At 44.4% G+C, this 20,653-nt stretch overlaps 1 protein-coding gene across 2 annotated transcripts in view; it reads right to left on the bottom strand.

The window, feature by feature from the left end:
• Positions 1 to 2,786: 2,786 nt before the first annotated feature.
• The window catches only part of PCSK5 (proprotein convertase subtilisin/kexin type 5), a 444,612-nt gene continuing 426,745 nt past the window's right edge, over positions 2,787 to 20,653 (bottom strand). For both annotated transcript variants that reach the window (XM_053907817.1, XM_019463577.2), the window contains 3 exons: positions 10,205 to 10,305; positions 7,563 to 7,749; positions 2,787 to 4,649 (listed from right to left, as the gene is read on the bottom strand). In XM_053907817.1, coding sequence (XP_053763792.1) covers positions 4,246 to 4,649; positions 7,563 to 7,749; positions 10,205 to 10,305 — 692 coding nt within the window. In that variant the 3' untranslated portion in view covers positions 2,787 to 4,245. The remainder of the gene's footprint in view (positions 4,650 to 7,562; positions 7,750 to 10,204; positions 10,306 to 20,653) is intronic.

Genomic DNA, 20,653 nt, shown 5'->3' with positions numbered 1-20,653 from the left:
GGATGATGCACCTTAACTGCAGGCTTTCATCCATGCTTCACTGGCATCACCTTCTGGTGGTTCGTTATTATGGCAAATTCCATTCAGCCAAAACTAATTTCCAAATGAGAGAGATCCAGGGATTTTGGACAGAGGCGAGGTTCATTCTTCAGGCAGAAGCAGAGTGGTAGAGCACAAAGAATATGGACTAGAAAGTCCGAGATTCAAATCCAGCAGAAAGAATATGGACTAGAAATCCTAGATTCGAATCCCAGGTGGGCCACTCATAAACACTCTGAGAGCACCTTGAGTATCCTTTCGTAAAGAGGAATCCTATTACTGCTCTATAGCATTTGTGTCATAAGGATGAAATAAAATTACAGGAGAAAAGTGCCTATGGCCGACCGTGCCTGGCACACAGAAGGCATCAAAAGTTGTAGTTGTGGTGTTATGACTTATGTTTTTCTCCCCAACTAGATTGCAAGTTCCTTAAGACTCAAGATCTGATTCGTTTCACTTGCTGGCATTTTCCAGATGCAGATATATTCCGTAGACAGAACAGGTCTGTGCTGTATCTAGAACAGTGCCTGGCACATGGTTAATGCTTAATACATACTTGGTGGGTTAATATTGTTACTACTATTATCATGAAAGTCAGATCAACAACTTAACTGATTCCAGTGACTATTTTGAGGAATATCTTCTCCATCCCCTTTTCTCTTTCAAATCAGGTCCACACACAAATCCCCCCATGAAACCATCCCCAGCAGGCTCTGATTTGAGTTATCTGGTATTTCTCATGCTTAACGGACAATACTTCTCCTCCTTTCCACTTAACACTGCACTCCAGGACCGTTATCACTGTCTGGTTGTTTCGTGTATGTGAGTCCTATCTTCTTAAAATTCAGTTCCGCCAAGAGTTCTTGACCGTTCCTCACATCCTGGGCACTGTGCTAGGTTCTGGAAAGGAGATAGTAGCCACTTCAAGGAATCAAGCAGCTGCCCCCTCTTTCAGTAAATACAGATGTATGATCAAACGGTAACATCACAACGTGATGCGAAAAACTATATGCACAGAGTACCTGGGTAGAAGAGAGGTGAGAAAGTGATTCATCCTCAAGACATTCCAGGAGAGGTTGTAAGTGAAGTGAACATGATTTTAAAAGATGGTCAGAGATCTTCCAGTTGGTCAAGGTGAGGGAAGAATAGTCCAAGGAATGAACTGTGTGTGCCCAAGAACGTGAGATGAGAGGATGTTATCCCAGAGAAGTGAGAAGAAGAGAATCTGGGGCACCTGGCTCAGTCGGTTAAGCGTCCGACTCTTGGTTTCGGCTCCGATCGTGATCTCACGGTTCATGGGATCAAGTCCCATGTTGGGCTCTGTGTTGACAGCGTGGAGCCTGCTTAGGATTCTCTCTCCCTCTCTACTCCTCCCCTGCACACGGACATGTGTGTGCTTTCTCTTAAAAAATAAATAAGCTTAAAAAAAGAAGTATGGAGTACCTGGGAAATAAGGAGGGGCAGGAACTAGGGGGTGACAGAGGCATTGGCTCTATCTTGCAGAGTTTTGAATGTCATAGTCAACGTGGGTGATGGGGATCCCTGAATGCGATGGTCCGGTGGACCTAAGATCTGGTGGATCTCTGATAGAGGGATGGAGGGTAAATTGGGAGAAAGACTGAAATTCAGCAAAATTCGAGAGGAAGTAGGAAAGGCCCCGATGAGAGAGCCTGGGGGCCTAACTGAAACAGTGAGGGTGGGGCTGACAGATTGATCTTTAGGAAGAAGCTTCAAAACTGCTCTGACTAGCTTTGGTCATTGGAGGTAGAAAGATAAAAAGGAGAAAAAGAAACACTCTTAACAAGCAGCATTGTTTTGTGTCTCTTACTTGGTAAAGCATAATACCAATCACACAAAAAGCGCCCAGAAATAGGCTGTTAACAAGCCATTGCCCATAGCATTGTCCGGTCTTGATATAAGTTTGTTTCCAGCTTTAAAATTACTTTCTATGAACTGGAACTTTCCAAGCCCTTGCTCAGCCTCTTAGTGCATTCCAGTCTATAAGGGATCCTCTTAATATTTCCAAGTTATTTGCAAACAGAAAGCCAGAAAGGGACTTTGTTTTCCAACCACATTATTTATCTATTTAGACAGTTGTTAGCATAGTATTCAAAAGAAGCCTGAGGATAATGTGGCATGATCAAGAACAAAGGAAACACGTCAAACTGCACCAACGCACAGCACAAGCCTTTTTTTCGGGCTCACATAAGGTAACAATACAATTTTTCTTTGTATTCAGGGTTATTTCGAAACTCATTTAGTCATTAACTGTGTATCATAAACACAGATTTTTCTTGGAAAACTATTTCCAGGCTACACGAGGACGCGTCCAACTCATTCTGTCAGGGCTTTCAGATTATCAGGGAAGACGAAAAACACAGAATCAACAACGTTACTCATTTGCATAGGCTACACTCCATAATTACACAGCAGAGGGATAAGAAATGATTCCATTGATGATGATGGCTATCTTACAGCTATTTTTAATCTCTAAGAATTGAAAAGGGAACTAACAGGGCTTCAAATAAATCTTGAAGCGATGATTTTAAATTGTCAAAAAATGGTGGAGGCATATCCTGTGTGTTTAATCCACATGGTCTCTTAAAAATAGATTTTTAAGACGAGGTCGGCGAACTGCACTCTGGTGGCCAGTCTGAGCTAAGAACGGTTTTACGTTTTTAAGTGATGGAAGGAAAAAAAAATCAAAAGAAGAATAAAATTTCAGGATACATGAAAACTCCCTTGAATTTCAGTGTCCATAAATAAAGTTTAATTGGAACATAGCCCACCCATTTGTTCCATGTGGCCGAGTTGATTGTCGTGCAAAGCCTAAAGTATTTACTATCTGGCCCTTTCCAGAGAAAGTTTGCCAACCTTTGTTTTAAGAGCATATTCCCCTAAAGCAACACTGAGGCCTTCAGTACAATGAAGACTTCTTCACAGAGATTTCCCGTATCCGTGATTCGTTACGTTAAAAGACAAGAAAAATGCATGGATTCAGTAAAGGTAACAGAGTTGCCGTATCATAAAATAATATACATGCTTTTACTATATTTAGGTTCCTTTTTATTTTATGTCAGTCTAGCATAGTTATTAAGAATATGCCTTTTAGGGTCATTCTTTTTCCAGGAATCTTGCTTAGCTTTCTGTGACCTTGGGCTAGGTACCTAACCTCTCAGGAAGTCTGAGGTTCCCTATAAAAACAGAGCGATAATGGTACCAGCCTCATGAAGTCATGGTATTAAGTGGGGTGATTTTTTTCTGAAAGGCATTATTTAGCTCGGTACCTAGCGCAGAGTAGGTGTGCAATAAATTTTTTTCTGAGTAGCATTATCATCCAAAAACGTCATTTTCTTGCGATCCCCTCCTAACATTGCCTGTAATTTCTGCTTTGACAAGGAAATCCGCAAAACCCGGCCTATGTAATTTCACGCAGTAAGAGCCCTTCCCTCTGGATTGCTATTTGCAGAAAACTGTGCCTCGTGCACAAATCCAAGCGCGTACTTGACAGGAGAGTGGACCAAGGGAAGCCTAGGACGTCCAAAAACAGATCCCAGAGGTAGAGAGCTTTGGAAGGCTGGTGGGTAACTGGGTTGTTACGCTGGTGAGCAGGACGTTGGGATTTTTCCATGTTAGAATCCATTCCAACTCTTTCTTTGGGGAGGAACGGGGTGATAAATGGCATGAGGTGGTGAGCCCTCTTTAGCTGGCCCTTACAGAGCCAACCTCTGCCTACAGATAGCTCACAGGGGAGAAAAATCCCCGAAGACAAACAAGAATCTCTTTCCTCTCCCTGTCCCCCCAAAATCATTTACAGAAATATCAGAATTCCAGAAGGCAGCAAATATCCCCGCAATATCGTTGAGAAACAGAATTCCTATAGGCCCACCGCTTTTTTTTTTTTTCAATCGCATGAAACAGTTTGTACAAATCTCACTTTTTTTTTTTTCACTTCTGTATTTTGACATATTATTTTGAGGAAAATCCCTCTGAATTTTATCCTTGTTCCCCAGTTACCGTCGATTGAATGTAGTCACCCCAAAGAAGAACCAATCATTTCAGCATTTGTTTCCAGCTCTAGCTGGACTCAGGGTTAAGAGGACACAGACAAACACCCACACATCAGCCTGGTGTGTGGGACTAAAACCCCAAAACTGTAATGCCTGGGACAGGATGGGGCAGGGCGAAGGCGGGGGAGGGCTCTGTCTACTGGTAGGAGTAACTTTCATCGTCGTATTCCAGCTCATCCTCATCATCATCCAGCAGCCCATACTTAAATTTCCGGTAGATGGTGCCATCTTGGCCCATGTAGACGATGTCATCATCCTCCTCCTCATCATAGTCCTGGTCCCTGTACTCAATGACCTGATCTTCTTCAAAGCTGGTGCTTTCAAGATGGCTGCTCTTATAGGAAACATACGACTTGCCAGGGTCAGTCAGCTTCTCATAGCCGGCTTTTGCTACTGGCTGGGCTCGGCCCCGTGATTTCTTCCAGACAATCACTGCCGCCCCGAGCAGAAGCACCAGCATAATGGAGGAGGTGATGAACAGGGCTGTCTTGGTCCGCTCGCCTGTAGGCCCGATTTCACTTGCTTGAAGGATACACTCGTCTGTGGGAAGAAGACCTCAAAGGAAGAGGAGAGAGGAGAGAGGGGAAGGAGGGGAGAGGAGAAATGGAATAAGGAAAATTAGTTTCTGAGGTAAAAAGCTTTGCTCTGTGTTTGAAATCTAAAATGGCAGAATCGCCGTCTCTGATTTTCCTAGAGGGCATACCGCTCTACAGAATTGCACTGTGTCCCCCCTGAGGGTCCGAGTCTGCGTCTGATGATACCAACAAACCCTTCGAGGATGAAGGTCAGTGTGAGAACGAAAGAGTCCCCTCATCCTCATACCTCATGTGTCAGTCACTAAGTATTCAACCTTAACAATCGAGTTTTCTAGTTCTCTCTTACGAAAAAGATTTCATCTTGGGCCATGCTTCAGTTACTGCTAAATGCTCCATTTTTTGTTTCAACTCTGACTTTCTCTAAGACTGATTCCTCTCCCCAGCTACCCTTCAACCTGGTCCAACGTTCAAAGGTAGAAAAGATTATTTCTAAAACAATTGACTTTTTTTTTTTTTTTAATACGCCCAGTGTGGGGCTTGAACTCACAATCCTGAGATGAAGAGTCACTTGCTCTACTGACTAAGCCAGCCAGACGCCCCTTTCCCTATTCCTTAACCTGCCAAATGGGAACGTGAAAGAGAGTGTGAGAACCAGGGACAAAACTAGCAGGCTCTGTTGGATGTACGAGTTGACGTAACACTGTGAGTTTTCCATAAATGGTGTTTGAACCACGTGGGTCTGCCCCCAGGGTTCTTTTATGAGATTCTAGATACATTATATACACTAGCTTAATGGATGCAATTCTGCCCCTAGTTATTTTGGGGGCAACGATTTTTGCTTATTACATACTAGCCAATTAGGTTGGATTCACCACCGCTATGTATCTCCCCTCTCTTTGTGCTAGTGATAAACAAATTTCCGATTTTATTCAAATTTTCATCCTCATGGGAGTTTTGCCCATCAAGCAGAGTGTCCTCTTCTGAAACAATAGCACTATCACAGTTGTTTTCGTCATTAACAATATCAGCACAGAATTTTTCTCTGGAGGAAATATTAAAGCACCAGAGGGATGGGTAAACTGTCTATGTGTGCTGTTTGGAGGTAAATACTGCCCAAAGCAGGAGAATCAATAAAAGATGTTTCAAGATCGTTTCAATTACTAGGGCGCCATATGCAATTGTGTCTTCTCGCTGTTCTCTGGCTTAGGTCTGCAGAGTTAGGGTCAGCCTCTGTGATCTGGTTTCGTGGAAGGAGCAGAGAGTCTCAGGAAGAAATGAGCAGAAAATCAAGAGTATATAGACTGTTCAGGTTTGTCCCATGTGGATCTTCAGGTGTCACAGGAGGCCCAGGAAAGCTGACTAAGTAGTTCTCAGTTGGAACAGGCTTGGAGAAACTCTGCACCCAACATGTACACACTTCTGGTTTCATTTAAAGCCATCGATATAATGAGGGTTACTATTCTTAGCTGACATAGCCTGGATATTAGGCAATCAGACCCTGAAGATGGATATGGCTGAGGAGATGGGGAAATCAGCCGTTTGTGGGGGTAGGAAAGCTAAAAGAAGGGAATGGTTAGTTTTTGGAAAGATGTTTAGAATTGAATTGCAAAGGCTAATGAGCAATACAAAGGAAATAGCTAGTAGCAGTTATGGGTCTGGGATTTACTTCACTTATACATGGACAGGCTCACATAAATATGATGTCTCTTTGTCAGACAGTGATACATCTGAACCCCAAGGAAATGATCTGCTTCTGGACTAGGGAATGTATTTTCAGAATATATATCATATATATTTGTGTGTGTGTGTGTGTGTGTGTGTGTGTGTGTTTATTTAGGGATTACTCCATTTGGGATCTAAGTTTGTGGTCAGTGAAGACCAAGTACCCATATGGATGGGGTTGGGGGTAGAAGCCAGTTGGGGGCCTGGGAATTGGTAAAAGCGGTTTTGTTTCTTTTTAGCCTTTGATGAAAATTCATGTCTAAAATGCCTTAAGTCTCTAAGGGGAGCCCTAGATGTTGGCTAACTTCCATAGAATGATTAAAAATAATATTGCCATTAGCTTCTTTGAGAGTTGATTCCTTTCCTTTTCCCTGGGAGGGAAGAAGAAGAAAGAAGAAGAAAAAAAATTTATAAAGATAAGGTTCTAGAAAAAAAAGAAAGAAAGAAAGGAAAAAAAAAAAGAAGAGGTGAGATTCTAGACCGACTTGAACTCTCATCTCAGAGGCAGCATAGCAGTGGAAAGAAGGCAGGCTTTGCAGGGTCACCTGGGTGACTCAGTCCGTTGAACGTCTGGTTCTTGATTTTGGCTCAGGTCACGATCTCATGGTTCGTGAGACTGTACCCTGCATCGGGCTCTGCTCTGACAGCTTGGAGCCTGGAGCCTGCTTGGGATTCTCTCCCCCTCTCTCGGCCCCTCTCCTGCATGTGCTCTCTTTCCCCAAATAAATAAATAAACTCAAAAAAAAATTTTTTTTTTAAAGAACGCAGGCTTTGCAGTCCAAGGAATCTGTATTCTAATTCCAGATGAACCCTTAACATTGCTATGGACTTGAGCATGCTGATCAAACCCTTTGAGCCTTGGTCTCCTTCCTCATCTGCAAAAGGGGATTGATAACATCTACGCAGAGGGGCGCCTGGCTGGTTCAGTGGGTGGAGCATGTGACTCTTGATCTCAGGGTTGTGAGTTTGAGCTCCACGTTGGGTGTAGAGATTACTTAAAAAAAAAAACAAAAAAAACCCTGTTTATATGAGTTGATGGACAGAAAGTTCTAGGTACACTAAGCACACAGCAGGCACTCAATAAAAGGGAGCTCTGTTGATTCTCCGGAACTTTCCATCCTCCTCTCCCCTCTGCTCCCATCTGCTTCTGGTGGACAGGCCCTTCCTCTGCAGGCTGCTCTTCCTCTCCCCTCACCTGTGGTGTCCCGGCAGTCACAGCACTCCTGGGCATTGGAGGGGTCGGAAGTATTGCAGCAGTGTAGACAACGACTGTCGTCCAGAAGCAGCACCAGGTCGGCGGGGCACACAGTGCAGTTCTTGGTGCCGGGTCCCTTGCATTCCACGCAGCTTTCGTGGCATTTTTCACAGTTAAACTTCTCCCCCTGTTAAGAACAATTGGGAGATTCTTTCTGAGTGTGGAGGCATCGACAAGCTACTGGAGTTTCCAGGTGGGAGTTCTATCTTGCCTCCGTTGACGGAGGGAGGCACGTAGGGGACAGGAGCCAGATAGCTTTGCTCTGGGTCCATTTTAGCTGTTCAGGGTGGAAGGCAGAACCGACTGCACGTGGAGGAAATCGCTGCTGGGTCTTTCCATCTGAGATCTGCTGGCCACAACAGTGGGAGAACAGGCTTCTAGAACAGCTCAAGTTGCACACTGGTGGCTCATGTGCTGTACCTGGTCAAGGACACGTTTTGTCTGGCTCATCCAAATTGACCTTCACAGTTAAAAAAAAATTTTTTCAGTTCCTTGCCCACGTTCAAAATGAAGATATTCCACTTGTAAGTCAGTTCCTAACTTCTCTTTAAGAACTAGACTGTCAGGGGCACCTGGGTGGCTCAGTCGGTTGAACGTCCCCCTCTTGATTTTGGCGCAGGTTGCGATCTCAAGGTCATGATCTCACGGTGGTGAGATTGAGCCCCACCTCTCCTTCTCGCTCTCTCCCTTTTCTGCTCGCACACACGCATGCACACACATGCTCTCTCTCTCTCAAAAAAAGAGGCACTAGACGGTCAACAAGGTCATCACAACCATGTGGCAACATCACAGACAGCTGAGGGGCAGTGGCTCCCTCTTTGGGTTCTCCTAGTTGACACGACCCCAGCGCTTGCTCTGATGTCACCAAGACAGGTGACACGTCAAATTCCACTTTTCATCAAGCTTGCGCTGGGGTTTTCTTTGACCCAACACCCTTCGCTCATACACATTCAGCTACTTGGTCTCCATGGTTACTAGATTCTTTTGGCCCTGCCCCCGAATATTATTTGTGACTCTTTAGCTGAAATAGTTCAATCTCCATGAGAAGAACCAAGAGATAAGGAGAAAGTGGCTTCCCTCCTGACAGGTTGCTTCTTTGCTGGTGCTGAAAATGTAGATGAGGGAAGATATCTTTCTATTTTCCTTGTGTGCTGTGGGAAAGAAGGAATGGAAATTGCCTTTGTTGAGCACTTTGGCCATTTCCGGTGCTGATAAGGCGCTTTCTCAGCCGTTACTATCTTATCAAATCACGGATTAGCTGTCCGCAGTCCTGGCTTCAGTCCCAGCTTTGTTACTTACTATTTATGTGATCTTTAGAAAATTATTCAGTCTCTTGGAGCCCCAGTTTCTTCAAAGTTTAAGGATTAAAAGAGAGCTCATATGTGAATATGTCGAGTCATGTTAATTTCACCATGGGGGAGATTTACCTAATTTCATTTGTTTTTAAGTTTATTCATTTATTTTGAGAGAGAGAGAGCACACACACAAGCAGGGAGGTGCAGAGAGAGAGAGAATCCCAAGCAGGCTCCACACCATCAGCACAGAGCCCGACTCGGGGCTCGATCTCCCAAACCATGAGATCATGACTTGAGCTGAAACCCAGAGTGGGACTCTGACTGAGACAGCCAGGTGCCCCGAGATTTACTTAATTTGTAACGTTTGGAAACATAAGAAGTTAGTGAACTCAGAATATCCATGATTTCTAAGCAAGGAAATGAAATCTCTCTCTCTCTCTTTTTTAAAAATTATTTATTTTTGAGATAGAGAGAGAGAGGAAGAAACAGAGAGACAGGGAGACACAGAATCCAAAGCAGGCTCCAGGCTCTGAGCTGTCAGCCCAGAACCTGACTCAAGGCTTGAACTCCGGAATGGTGAGATCATGACCTGGGCCGAAGTCGGACACTGAACTGCCTGAGCCACCTGGGTGCCCTGAAATCTCTCTCTCTCACTACACTGTGGCGGGGTGGAGGAAATGAAAAGCAGCAGTTTTGTGGTTCTGACATTATTCAGGCATTTCAAGTTAGACAGCAGAGGGGTAGGAGAGAAGATACTTATTTCTGATGTAAGGGGACCTGAAACTTCCAAGGTCACAAGCAATGAACGTAGAGTGAAATCTGAGGTCCTCATTACCTAACTTCCCCCTTATTTATCTCAGGTCATCTCAGTCTCTTTGATTGAAATTAAGGCTGCAGGTAGGTAGCACCATTATTCCATGATGGATTGGTAGAAGATTTAAAAAGTAGAGCGAGTGTAGGAATTTTAGGACTTTTTGACTTTGCCCAGAATACACGCGGAAACTGGCTCCCATGCCTCTGCGGAAATGGCTAGGGCAATGGGGCTCAGTCAGTTAAGCGGCCGACGTCAGCTCAGGTCATGATCTCGCGGTTCGTGAGTTCGAGCCCGGCGTCGGGCCGTGTGCTGACAGCTCGGAGCCTGGAGCCTGCTTCGGATTCTTTGTCTCCCTGTCTCTCTGCCCCTTCCCTGCTCGCACTTGGTCTGTCTCTCTCTCAAAATCAATAAATGTTAAAAAAAAAAAAAGAAGAAAGAAATGGCCAGGGCGCATCATGCCCAGCTCCCAGTACCTCTTTCACTCTGTATTCTCCCACCAGACAGTCTGAGGTGCAGATTCCTCCCGCTAGGTGGTAACTCCACACACAAGATAAACAGTTCAACGGTCCTTTTCCTGAAAGAAAAAAAAAAAAAAAAGATTCTAAGTTATGAAGCTGATCTTCGATATCTACCTCTGTGTTGGATTCAACACACTTCGGAGCAAGGAATATGTCAAGCGAATTGAAGTAGAAGGGGGAGTTGATTGAAGAGATGGGGGAGAAAAGAGTGTGCAAGTCACTAAGGAAAGACCTAGAAACTACCCAATTAGTCCAGTCAGTGTAAAAACTCGCATTTGGACGTTGGGGATTTGGAAGTGATAGCTGTTTTATGACCACAAAAGGAAGGATTTTCAGAGAATAAGAAATCGTGTAGAAAGGCTATAAAGCTTTTATTTGTCCTTCTGCTTATTTAACTAGGATAGAGGAGGAGAATGGTACCAGAGGACTTGGAGGTCCCAATACTCAGTTGGTGAGGAAATCGTTATGAGGCAGTTTCTAACTAAAAACCACCAGACTTCGAATTTAAATGCCAGGGCTGGGGTGGCTGGTGGCTCAGGGCATGAGCTCACGGTTCGTGGGTTCGAGACCCGCATGGGCCTCTGTGCTGACGGCTCAGAGCCTGGAGCCTGCTTCGGATTCTGTCTCCCTCTCTCTCTGCTCCTCTCCGCCTCTCGAAAATAAATAAACATTAAAAAAAAAAATTTTTTTTTAAAAGGCCAGGGCTAAAAGAATATCATTTTGTCCAGCTCTTAATTAGTTGGTGGTGCTAGATTCCATTGAAATTCTCTTGAAAGCTAAAAACTGTCTTTTCAAAAATTGGGTGTGCTATTTATTTAATATTTTTTAAATAAATGGAAACTAAGGCCCAGGGAATGTCGAGACATTTGTTCGAGGTCACATAGGTAATGGTCAAGTCAAGATTCGATTTCAGGTTTGTTGACCCACAGTTCAGTGTTCTTTCAGTCATACTATCTGTCTTAACACCTTATGACCCATCAAGTAGAGGAGGTCTGAATCTACAGGGTTTTTTTTGGGGGGGGGGGTGGCAGGTAATACTCTGTTCTCCTAATTCAGAGACCTCAAGAATGACTGATCCAAGCATCACCTTTTATGCAGATCTTGAGGGATAACTTCTGGAAAGGGTTTGGAGACAACAGACCCGAATTCTCATTCATTCCATTAGGAAGGTCCTGGTGTTTTTGCCGAGAATTTCAAAACAAGATCAGGGAGGTAGGTTGGGGGGGGGCAGTGCTGGACTATCTATGCCTGTAATTGTGAGTCAGAACTTGATATGTCTTCCCATCAGAAGAACACGGTGAAGAGTGGTTAGTTGAATTTGAGGCAGACCCACAAGTCCCACGCTTCGCAGACACCGTGGAAAGTCAGCTCTACGTGTGTGATCTGTGAGCTCAGTCATCTATGACGTTTCTACGGAAAAAAAGAATTCCGAGCTCTGAACAACAGATTAGAGAACCAACCGTTATTACCCAATTGCTTCTCAGGTTGGGGGCTGCCTGTAGTGATATAAATTCAAAGCCATTTAATAATTTTAAGTTTTAAATTGAAGTAGAGTTGACATAAAATATTAGTTTCGGGGGCACAACAGTGATTCAACAAATATGTACGTTACGGAGTGCTCAGCACATTAAGTATTGTTACCATCTGTCATCGTGCACAGTGATCACAATATTATTGACTCTATTCGCTATGCTGCACTTTTCATCCCTGTGACTTACTTATTTTACAACTGGACGTTTGTACCTCCTAATTCCCGATTTCGCCCATCCTCCCACCTCCCTGACCTCTGGCGGCCACCCGTTTGTTCTCTGTATTTGTAAGTCAACCGGTTTGTGTGTTTGTTTTGCTTTAGGTGCCACGTACAGTGAAATCATATGGTGGTTGTCTTCCCCTGTCTGACTTCTTTCACTCAGCACAGTACCCTCAAGGTCCGTCCGTGTTGCCGTGAATGGCAAGGTTTCATTCGTTTTTACGGAGGAGTCACATTCCATCGTATAGACACATCGCCTCTTTATCCATTCGTCTCTCGATGGACATGGGCTGCTTTCATATTTTGGCTACTGTAAATGATGCTGCGATAAACACAGAATGCATGTATCTTTTCACTTTAGTGTTTTCCTTTTCTTTGAATAAATACCCAGAAGTGGAATTACCGGATCATAGGGTATTTCTGTTTTTAATTTTTTGATGAATCTCCCTGCTGTTTTCCATCGTGGACGCCCCAGTTTGCGTTTCTACCAATGGCGCACAAGGGCTCCATTTTCTCCACAGCCTCACCAACATCTGTCCTTTCTTGTCTCTTTGACACCAGTCGTTCTGACCCGTCTAAGGGTGGATAGCTCATTGTGGTTTTGATCTGTATTTCCCTGATGCATAATAATGTTGAATATCTTTTCATGTGACTGGAGGCCATCTGTATGTCTTCTTTAGAAAAATGTATTCAAGTCCTCTGCCCATTTTGTCATCAGATTTTTTGTTGTTGTTAAGTTGTAGGAGTTCTTTATATATTTGGTGTTTTAACCCCTTATCAGATATATCATTTGCAAATATGTTCTTCCATTCAGTAGGTTGTCTTTTTGTTTTGTTGATAGTTTCCTTTGCTTTTTAGTGCAATGTAGTTTCACTTATTTACTCTTGCCTGTGTTCCCCTTGCCTGGGAAGACAGATTCAGAAAAATATTGTTAATAAATTTTACTAATAAATATTAGGATGTTTAAGAGTTTACTGCCTAGGTTTTCTTTGAAGAGTTTTATGGTTTCAAGTCTTTTATTTTTTTTTTAAGATTTTTTATGTTTATTTATTTTTGAGAGAGAGAGAGAGAGAGTGAATGGGGCAGAGAGTGGGAGACACAGAATCTGAAGCATGCTCCAGGCTCTGAGCTGTCAGCACAAAGCCCGATGCGGGGCTCGAACACACAAACTGTGAGTTCAGGACCTGAGCCAAAGTCGGACACTTAACTGACTGAGCCACCCAGGCACCCCAGTGGTTTCAGGTCTTACATTTAAGTCTTTAATCCATCTTGAGTTTGTTTATTTATTTATTCATTTATTTTATTTATTTATTTATTTATTTCATTTTGAATTTATTTTTGTGTATGCTGTAAGAAAGTGGTCCAGTTTCATTCTTTGGCATGTGGCTGTCTGGTTTTCCCAGCACCATTGATTGAAGAGACTGTCTTTTCCCCATTGTAGATTCTTGCCTCCTTTGTTATAGATTAATTAACCATGTAAATGTGCGTTTATTTCTGGGGCCTGTATCTTGTTCCAGTGATCTCTGTGTCTATTTTTGTGCCAGTACCATACTGTTTTGATTACCATAGATTTGTGGTAAAGTTTGAAATCTGAGAAAGCCAGCCTATTTTTACTTACCCATAGCTTCATACAGAATTTCCCACATGTTCTGGAACAGAACTGTGGTCTCTCATGAGAGAATAAATCTTCTCCTTCTCTCCTTCCTTCCTCTTCCCAACCTACATTTTTCTAAAACACAGCTGAGATGTCTTACTTCAATTTTTAGAATACAAAATACTTTTTTTTTTTTAAATTTTGTTTTGTTCTTAATGAAGAGAAATCGAGGGTAGGAAGAATCAAAAGAGAAAAAGGCAGTAAAAAGATGAGGTCACAACAGTTGTGCTTAAGGTTGTTTACATTTTCCAGAACACCAGCAGCAATTTGGCTGAAGGTGATATCCTGGAGTTAAGTCTCCTACATTGATTTATTGCAAAATCTGTGCGCCCTGGGTACACAGAGTCTTTTGCCAAGGCAGTTTGTTAATTTCCAGGAAGTTTTCTATTGCTTCCAAGCTTAACAACCTACTTTTATCATTGCTTCTAAGGATCTGCAGGAACTGTGGGACCTGTAAAGATTGTTTCGGTTTTTCCTTAGAATTCACAAGTCACTATTGGTTTTCCCTTGGACTGATCCCGCAGGATGAACGAATTCAGCAATGCAGAGCAACCCCTGGGGTTGTCCATTGTGTCATTCCATACAGGAAGAGGAAGCTGGAAAGAGTTAGGAGGTTTTGGCTACCAGCCTGGATTTGTGTTCCAAACGATTTTGTGAGGAGGATAAATACAAAGTTAAATGTATAAAGGTAAGGAATGAGCTAATTCTGGAGGGACCCACCTCATGCAAAGGTAATATCAGGCGTTAATGTGCCACCCATCTCCTACCCCCACCCTGCCCAGTGCTCTGAAATATTTTTTTTTTTCATACTCTCCTACTACCGGGCAGTCAAATGTGAATGAAATGCCGTCTAGTTGGCAAATTGCTTATTTAGGTTGCTAAATTTTCCCCGGAATTCTTGTGCACCCTCATCTATTAGTATGGCAGCTAATGTTTTAGGAAGGCACCTTGGAATTCATCCTTTTTTCACCCAGTTTGCAACCCAGGAAAAAACCTGTTCCCCTGTTTTGGAATCTCCATGCTGCAAAACCAGAAGACAGCACGAAGATGCACTAAGCAGCAAAGGATGTGTGTGGCAGGGGGACGAAGGCTGCTGGTCTAAATGAGCACCACATGTGGGAGGCTTCAGCCAGGTAGGTACATTTGGAGTTCAAGTCAAACACAGGAGGAGGCGGCCCGAACCGAACGGCTGTGAGATTTACCCAGCTGTGACCAGCCATCCTTTGAATACATTCTCACGGCGGCGGATGTGCCGATTAAGACTATTTTTTCTTTTTAGAGGAGTTTTAGGCTTACAACAAAATAGAGAGGGAGATACAGACACCGTCTGTGGACTCTGCTGCCGCACAGGCCTGGCGTCCCCCGTTACTCAACGTCACTTACCAGAATGGAAAATTTGGGGGGCGACTGGGTGGCTCAGTCAGTTGAGCGTCAGGGTCTTGATTTCGGCTCATGGTCTCATGGGTCGTGAGATCCATGATCAGGCTCTGCACTGACAGAGCGGAGGCCTGCTTAGGGAATCCCCTCTCCCCCTCTCTCTCTGCCCCTGCCCCTGCCCTGTTCGCTCTCTCTCTCTCTTTCTCAAAATAAATAAAAACAAAAGTGAAAAAAAAATGGTTTGTTTTTTTTTTTAAACCAAAGATAAACCTATACAGACGTATCATTATCGCCCGAAGTCTCTAGTTTACCTTGGGGTCCTCTCTTGGTGTACATCCGAAGCATTTGGACCAATGTATAATAATACCTCCCTGTCATTACAATATCATACGGAAATATTTTCGCTGCCCTAAAATCCTCTGTGGTCTGCCTGTTCCTCTCTCCCTGCACCCCACCCCTGGCGGCCATTGACCTGTTACGGTCTTCGCCATAGTTTTCCCTTTTCCAAATTGTCATACAGTTGGCATTGCAGTGTGGCCTTTTCAGATTGGCTTCCTTCACTTAGGAATACGCATTTGTGCTCCCTCCGTGTCTTCTCATGGCCTGATAGCTCATCTCAGCACTGAATAGTCTTTCATTGTCTGGATGTGTTGACGTACTTTTGAGACCGGGAATCCTTGGAACCATCACCCTTCATCTACCCGGGCTATCTCAAACTCAATTAGAGAAATTTATAGTTTTCCCAGCTGTGCTTACAACATCACTAATAATTTCTACAATCCCTACAAAAGAAAAAAAATCTTGAAAAGCTGGTATTCTGTTTTGATCGGCTGAGGCTGAGACATTAACTTACCCTAACGATGGCTGCCTGGGCTTGAATAAAAACCCCCGTGCTGCAGCCCATTGCGCTGCTCGTAGGGCATCAGATTTAGCGCATCGAGATATAGAGTTCAAAATCTAGAGTATCTGGCAATCCCAGTTGGAATAAAGGCCCCACACAGCTAGTAATAGTGGCATCAAAGAGTGGTAAAAAACCTAACAGAAAGCCGACAGTGTATTTACTACGATGTGGCCTACGGCCAATGACAATGCCAACCCTCCACCACCCTCCTACCCCGCCCCCAATTCAATGTATTCTCCCATTTATCTTATTCTGATTAGAAGTTTTGAGCAGCAACTCTGTGTGCCTCTGGAATGAAAATAAGAGAACACAAATGGATGGTTACTTGATGCAAGGTTGTTCCGGAGGGCCAATTCTTTCTAAGACTGGAGTCAATTGCAGATAGGTAAAGGGTGGGAACCTCGGTATGGTAGTTCTCACGGAGTTGCCCCAAGGGACTCCCTGGGGGTGGGAAGGAGGAGCAAATGAGGGCATTCTAGGCGGGGCTCTGCGCTTCCAATCCGAGCAGCTCTGCTTGGTCATTTTACATAATGGGATTCAGCTTAAGATTCCACCTGAAGAAGATGGGCTTCTGCCAAAATACCATCTGAAACCATTGTTGTCGTTGTTTTAATTTTTTATTTCGGAGAGAGAGGGGGAGCAGGGGAGAGGGGCAGAGGGAGAGAGAGAATCTCAAGCAGGCTCCACACTCAGCACAGAGCCTGACACGGGGCTCGATCCCGTGACCCTGGGACCATGACCTGAGACAAAACCAAGAGTCAGATGCTCAACCGACTGAGCCACCCAGGCACTCCCGAGCCATCATTCTAAATTAGAAATGTGCTGTCCAGTGCACAGCCACTGGCCACTGTGGCACTGAGCACCTGAAATGTGGTTAGTACAACTTGAGTTGTGCTGTAAATGTAAAATCAACACTGGGTTTCAAAGACTGTTAAAAAATTCTCAATTTTTATGTTGATTGCATGTTCAAATGATTACATTGTGGATATATTAATTAAAGAAGTATATTATTAAAGTTAATTTCACCGGTTTATTTTTCTTCTCTAAAATGTGACCACCGGAGATTTAAAAAATGTATGCATGGCTTGCATTATGTCTCAATGGGATAGTGCTGACACCCCATGTTGGGAGTTATGTAAAAGAAATTCTAGGGGCCCCAGGGTGGCTCAGTTGGTTAAGCGTCCGACTTATCTGGCTGTCGGTGAGTTCGAGCCCCACGTTGGGCTCTGTGCTGGCAGCTGGGAGCCTGGAGCCTGCTTCCGATTCTGTGTCTCCCTCTCCCTCTCTGCCCCTCCCCTGCTCATGCTCTGTCTCTCTCTGTCTCTAAAAAATAAATAAGCGTTAAAAAAATTAAAAAAAGAAAAGACCTTCTAGGCCTAGTGTGAATAGCAGGTGGCCATTCCCAGATTAATTTAGATCATCCGCCAGTCTAAGCACTTCGTAGCTGAGAGTAATTTAACGCTTATGTCACTGATCATCACTCTAAAACGATGAAAAAAATTATTGAGTACTCTCTTCAAGGTTTTGATTTTTCTCTTGGTTTTCAGACTTCCTTTTTTTTTTTTTTTTGGTTATGGTTGCAAACAGCTGAGGAAGGCAGGGGGCGGTGACACTGACCCCAGGGTTCAGAGAAGCGCACTGCAGGCAGCCCAGAGCAGGCACAGGTGGCTGCCGATTGGAAGATCAAGACCAACCACGCCCCCCCACCCCCACCACGCTTCCTGCTTTCTTTTCTCTCGTAGCTTCTCCAGCGTTTTCTGGTTCTCAAAGAGTTCACAGTCCTTCTGGGTTCCCCCCCCCCCCCCTCTTGGGAAGCTTCCCTCGTTTTCCTCCTCTCTCCAATTCTTAATTCTTTGTCTTTCCTTTGCTCTGTTCTCTGCCTCTTTCTCTAGGCGCTTTGATCTTCTCTCCTGTTTTAGCTCCTGGAGTTTCTGCCTCTTGAATTGCTGTTTCTTCCGCGAGGCATCGCCCAGGTGTTTGGAGTCGGAAGAAGCCTTATGTTGCAGGCGGTGGCCTTGCGGTCCTGGCCTTTCCCCGTGAGCTGCAGCGGCGCGGGGCGCTCGGGACTTGGATGCCGCGCCAGGTGGGTCCTCGCGGAATGAGACGTTCGCCCGGAAGTTCAAGGGTCCCCGAAACTGAAGGTGTGTAAGTTCCGGCCTGTCGTCTCCCGTTGGGGGTCCAGCATGGGGATGCCCACGTTCCATATGTCCCCACACTTATCTCAAAGCACCTTGACCACGAACTTCCTCGCTGGGCTGACTCCTCAGGGCAGCCCCTCCGGGGACCTGGTGCCTGGCGGCTCCCTGGGCAGCATTTCATTCCCGTCCTTTGTGTCATGGAAGAAAGAGTCCCAGTCCCAGTGTGTAGGGAAATCGGTCTTGAACTTGGTGGCATGCGTCCTGAGGACTTCAGGGAAGCTTAAGGACCTTGTGGTGGAGGCAGGCCAGTTAAAACGTGATCGGATTCTTGGGGCGCCTGGGTGGCTCAGTTGGGCATTTGGCTTCCGCTCAGGTCATGATCTCCTGGTTTGTGGGTTCCAGCCCCACATGGGGCTCCTCTGCTGACAGCTCAGAGCCTGGAGCCTGCTTTGAATTCTGTGTCTCCCTCTCTCTCTGCCCATCAACACTCTGTCTCTCTTTCTCTCAAAAATAAACGTGAAAAAAAATTTAAAAACCAAATAAAAAAACTTGACCAGATTCTTGCCCACCTGGCCATCTGAGAGGATGAAGTCCGTGATGCCCTAGGGAATCTGCAGGGTGGAGAAGCGGCGATTGTGCACCATGGCCTTAAGCCTTTCCAGCACCTCCCAGCTGGAAATGGTCCTCCCCGGCCACCTCAGCAGTGATGGGCCATGCTGATGGTCACCTTCATGATGGGCTTGAGACAGAGGCCTACAAAGGCCAGAGCTCCCCTGTCCCAGACGTGTCATGGACTGCGGTAGCCGTTGCCTTAGCCCGGCTGGCATGGCCACCCTGCCCGGAGCCATCACCTTTGTTGGAGGTGCCCTTGGAGCCACCGGCCACCTGCCCCTGTGACTGTGCTCAGTGCTAGAGATACAAAGGTGTGTGAGACCTCAGTCGAGAGAGAGAAATAATAAGAGTATAAAATATGCCCTCTGGGCTGCCTTGTTCACAGTTATATGGACACCGCCTGAATACTGCAGGATAATTGTTTGTTGAATAAATAAATAGATGAATGAGTGCAGAGGATGAAAGGTAAACAGAATAGAGAGATTCAGGAAGGCTTTGTAGAGGAAATACTGACTGTCATGCATTAGAAAGAGGTAGCTGGGTAAAGCAGGCTGGAGAAAGTATTCTAGAAAGAGGAAAGGCGAGGTTGGCTCTGGTTTCCAGTAACTGATTACGCCTGGATTTAGAGCGTGGTGGACAGTGAGTCCCAGGATGAAGACCTCATATGTGAAGTTGCTCGTTACGATTCTATTTTAAAATCAGTGGAGAGCCATTTTTTTCTTTTAGTCTTTTTTTCCCCCCCTTAGAGAGAGAGAGCCAGTGGGAGAGAGGGGCAGAGAGAGAGAGAGAGAGAATCTTTTTAAAAAATATTTATTTATTTGGAGAGAAAGGACAGGGGAGGGGCGGAAAAAGGGAGAGAGAGAATCCCAAACAGACTCTGGGTTGTCAGTGCAGAGTCCAGGGTGGGGCTAGAACTCATGAACTGTGAGATCATGACCTGGGCTGAAATCAAGAGTCGGACACTCAACTGACTGAGCCAGCCAGGTGCCCCCAGATAATACCAGTTTTATAGGGAAGTTTGACATGGTTTTAAAACTCAGTAGATTGAGGATATTAACAAATAAATGAAGACCTAATATCCATAAAGAAATACTAAGGAGGGCATTCACTTTCAAAGGTCTCCTTTCTGTAAAGAGAGCTTTCCTACTGTTCTTCCTTTCTCTTCTTCTACTCTAATAAACTTTGGAGGTAAGAAACAAAAGCGATGGATGTAAAGAACAAATAATTTAAAAATTTTAAAAGCAAGTCGTTTAAATTAAAAAAGAACTACAATAATAGATGGGCTGGACTTTAGAATAAACACAGAGAACAAATTAGAGACATGGACTAAAGCTCTGAAGAGTCAACCTAGTGTGAAGCATAGAGAGTCAAAGAAATAAAAATATAACACAGCAGGTAAGAGACCTAGAGGTCGGGACACCCTGAGTGACATTAACTAAGGAATTCCAGAAAAAGAGATTAGAGGAAAGGGTGGAGAAGCAACATTTGAAGATGTCATAATTGAAAATTCTCCAATTTGCAAAAAGACTTTAGGATTTGTTTTCTGTTCATTCATTCATTCATTCGTTCAGCAAACACTGAATGAGCACTTACTATCTGTACAGTCTAGGCTAGAATAGGGTATATGAAATAACGGTGGTAGAATCTGAGCCCTGATGGTCTCACAATTAGTAGGAGAGATGGACATGTTTAATTAAAATGTAATGTAAAAAAGGCTATGATAAAGGACATAGTACAGAATCAAGAAGGAAGAACATTTCTGGCAGGACTAAGACAAGCCTCCCTCTCAGAGGAGATGACGTTCTAGCTGGGTCTTGTAAGTTTCCTTGTAAGTTGAGTGTTTCCTACAGTGTTGTTTTCCAGGAAGAGGAAACACATGGACAAAAGGCACAGAAGCATGAAAGAGCGTGACATGTTTGCTGGCTGCTGAGTAGTTCTAGGTGGTTCTGGGTTCTAGACTACCTGGAAGGAG

Source organism: Panthera pardus, unplaced genomic scaffold (assembly GCF_024362965.1).
Source record: "Panthera pardus isolate Hobbes unplaced genomic scaffold, ASM2436296v1 HiC_scaffold_20, whole genome shotgun sequence".
NCBI classification, from domain to species: Eukaryota; Metazoa; Chordata; class Mammalia; order Carnivora; family Felidae; genus Panthera; species Panthera pardus.
This window is presented reverse-complemented; position numbering and strand designations above follow the sequence as displayed.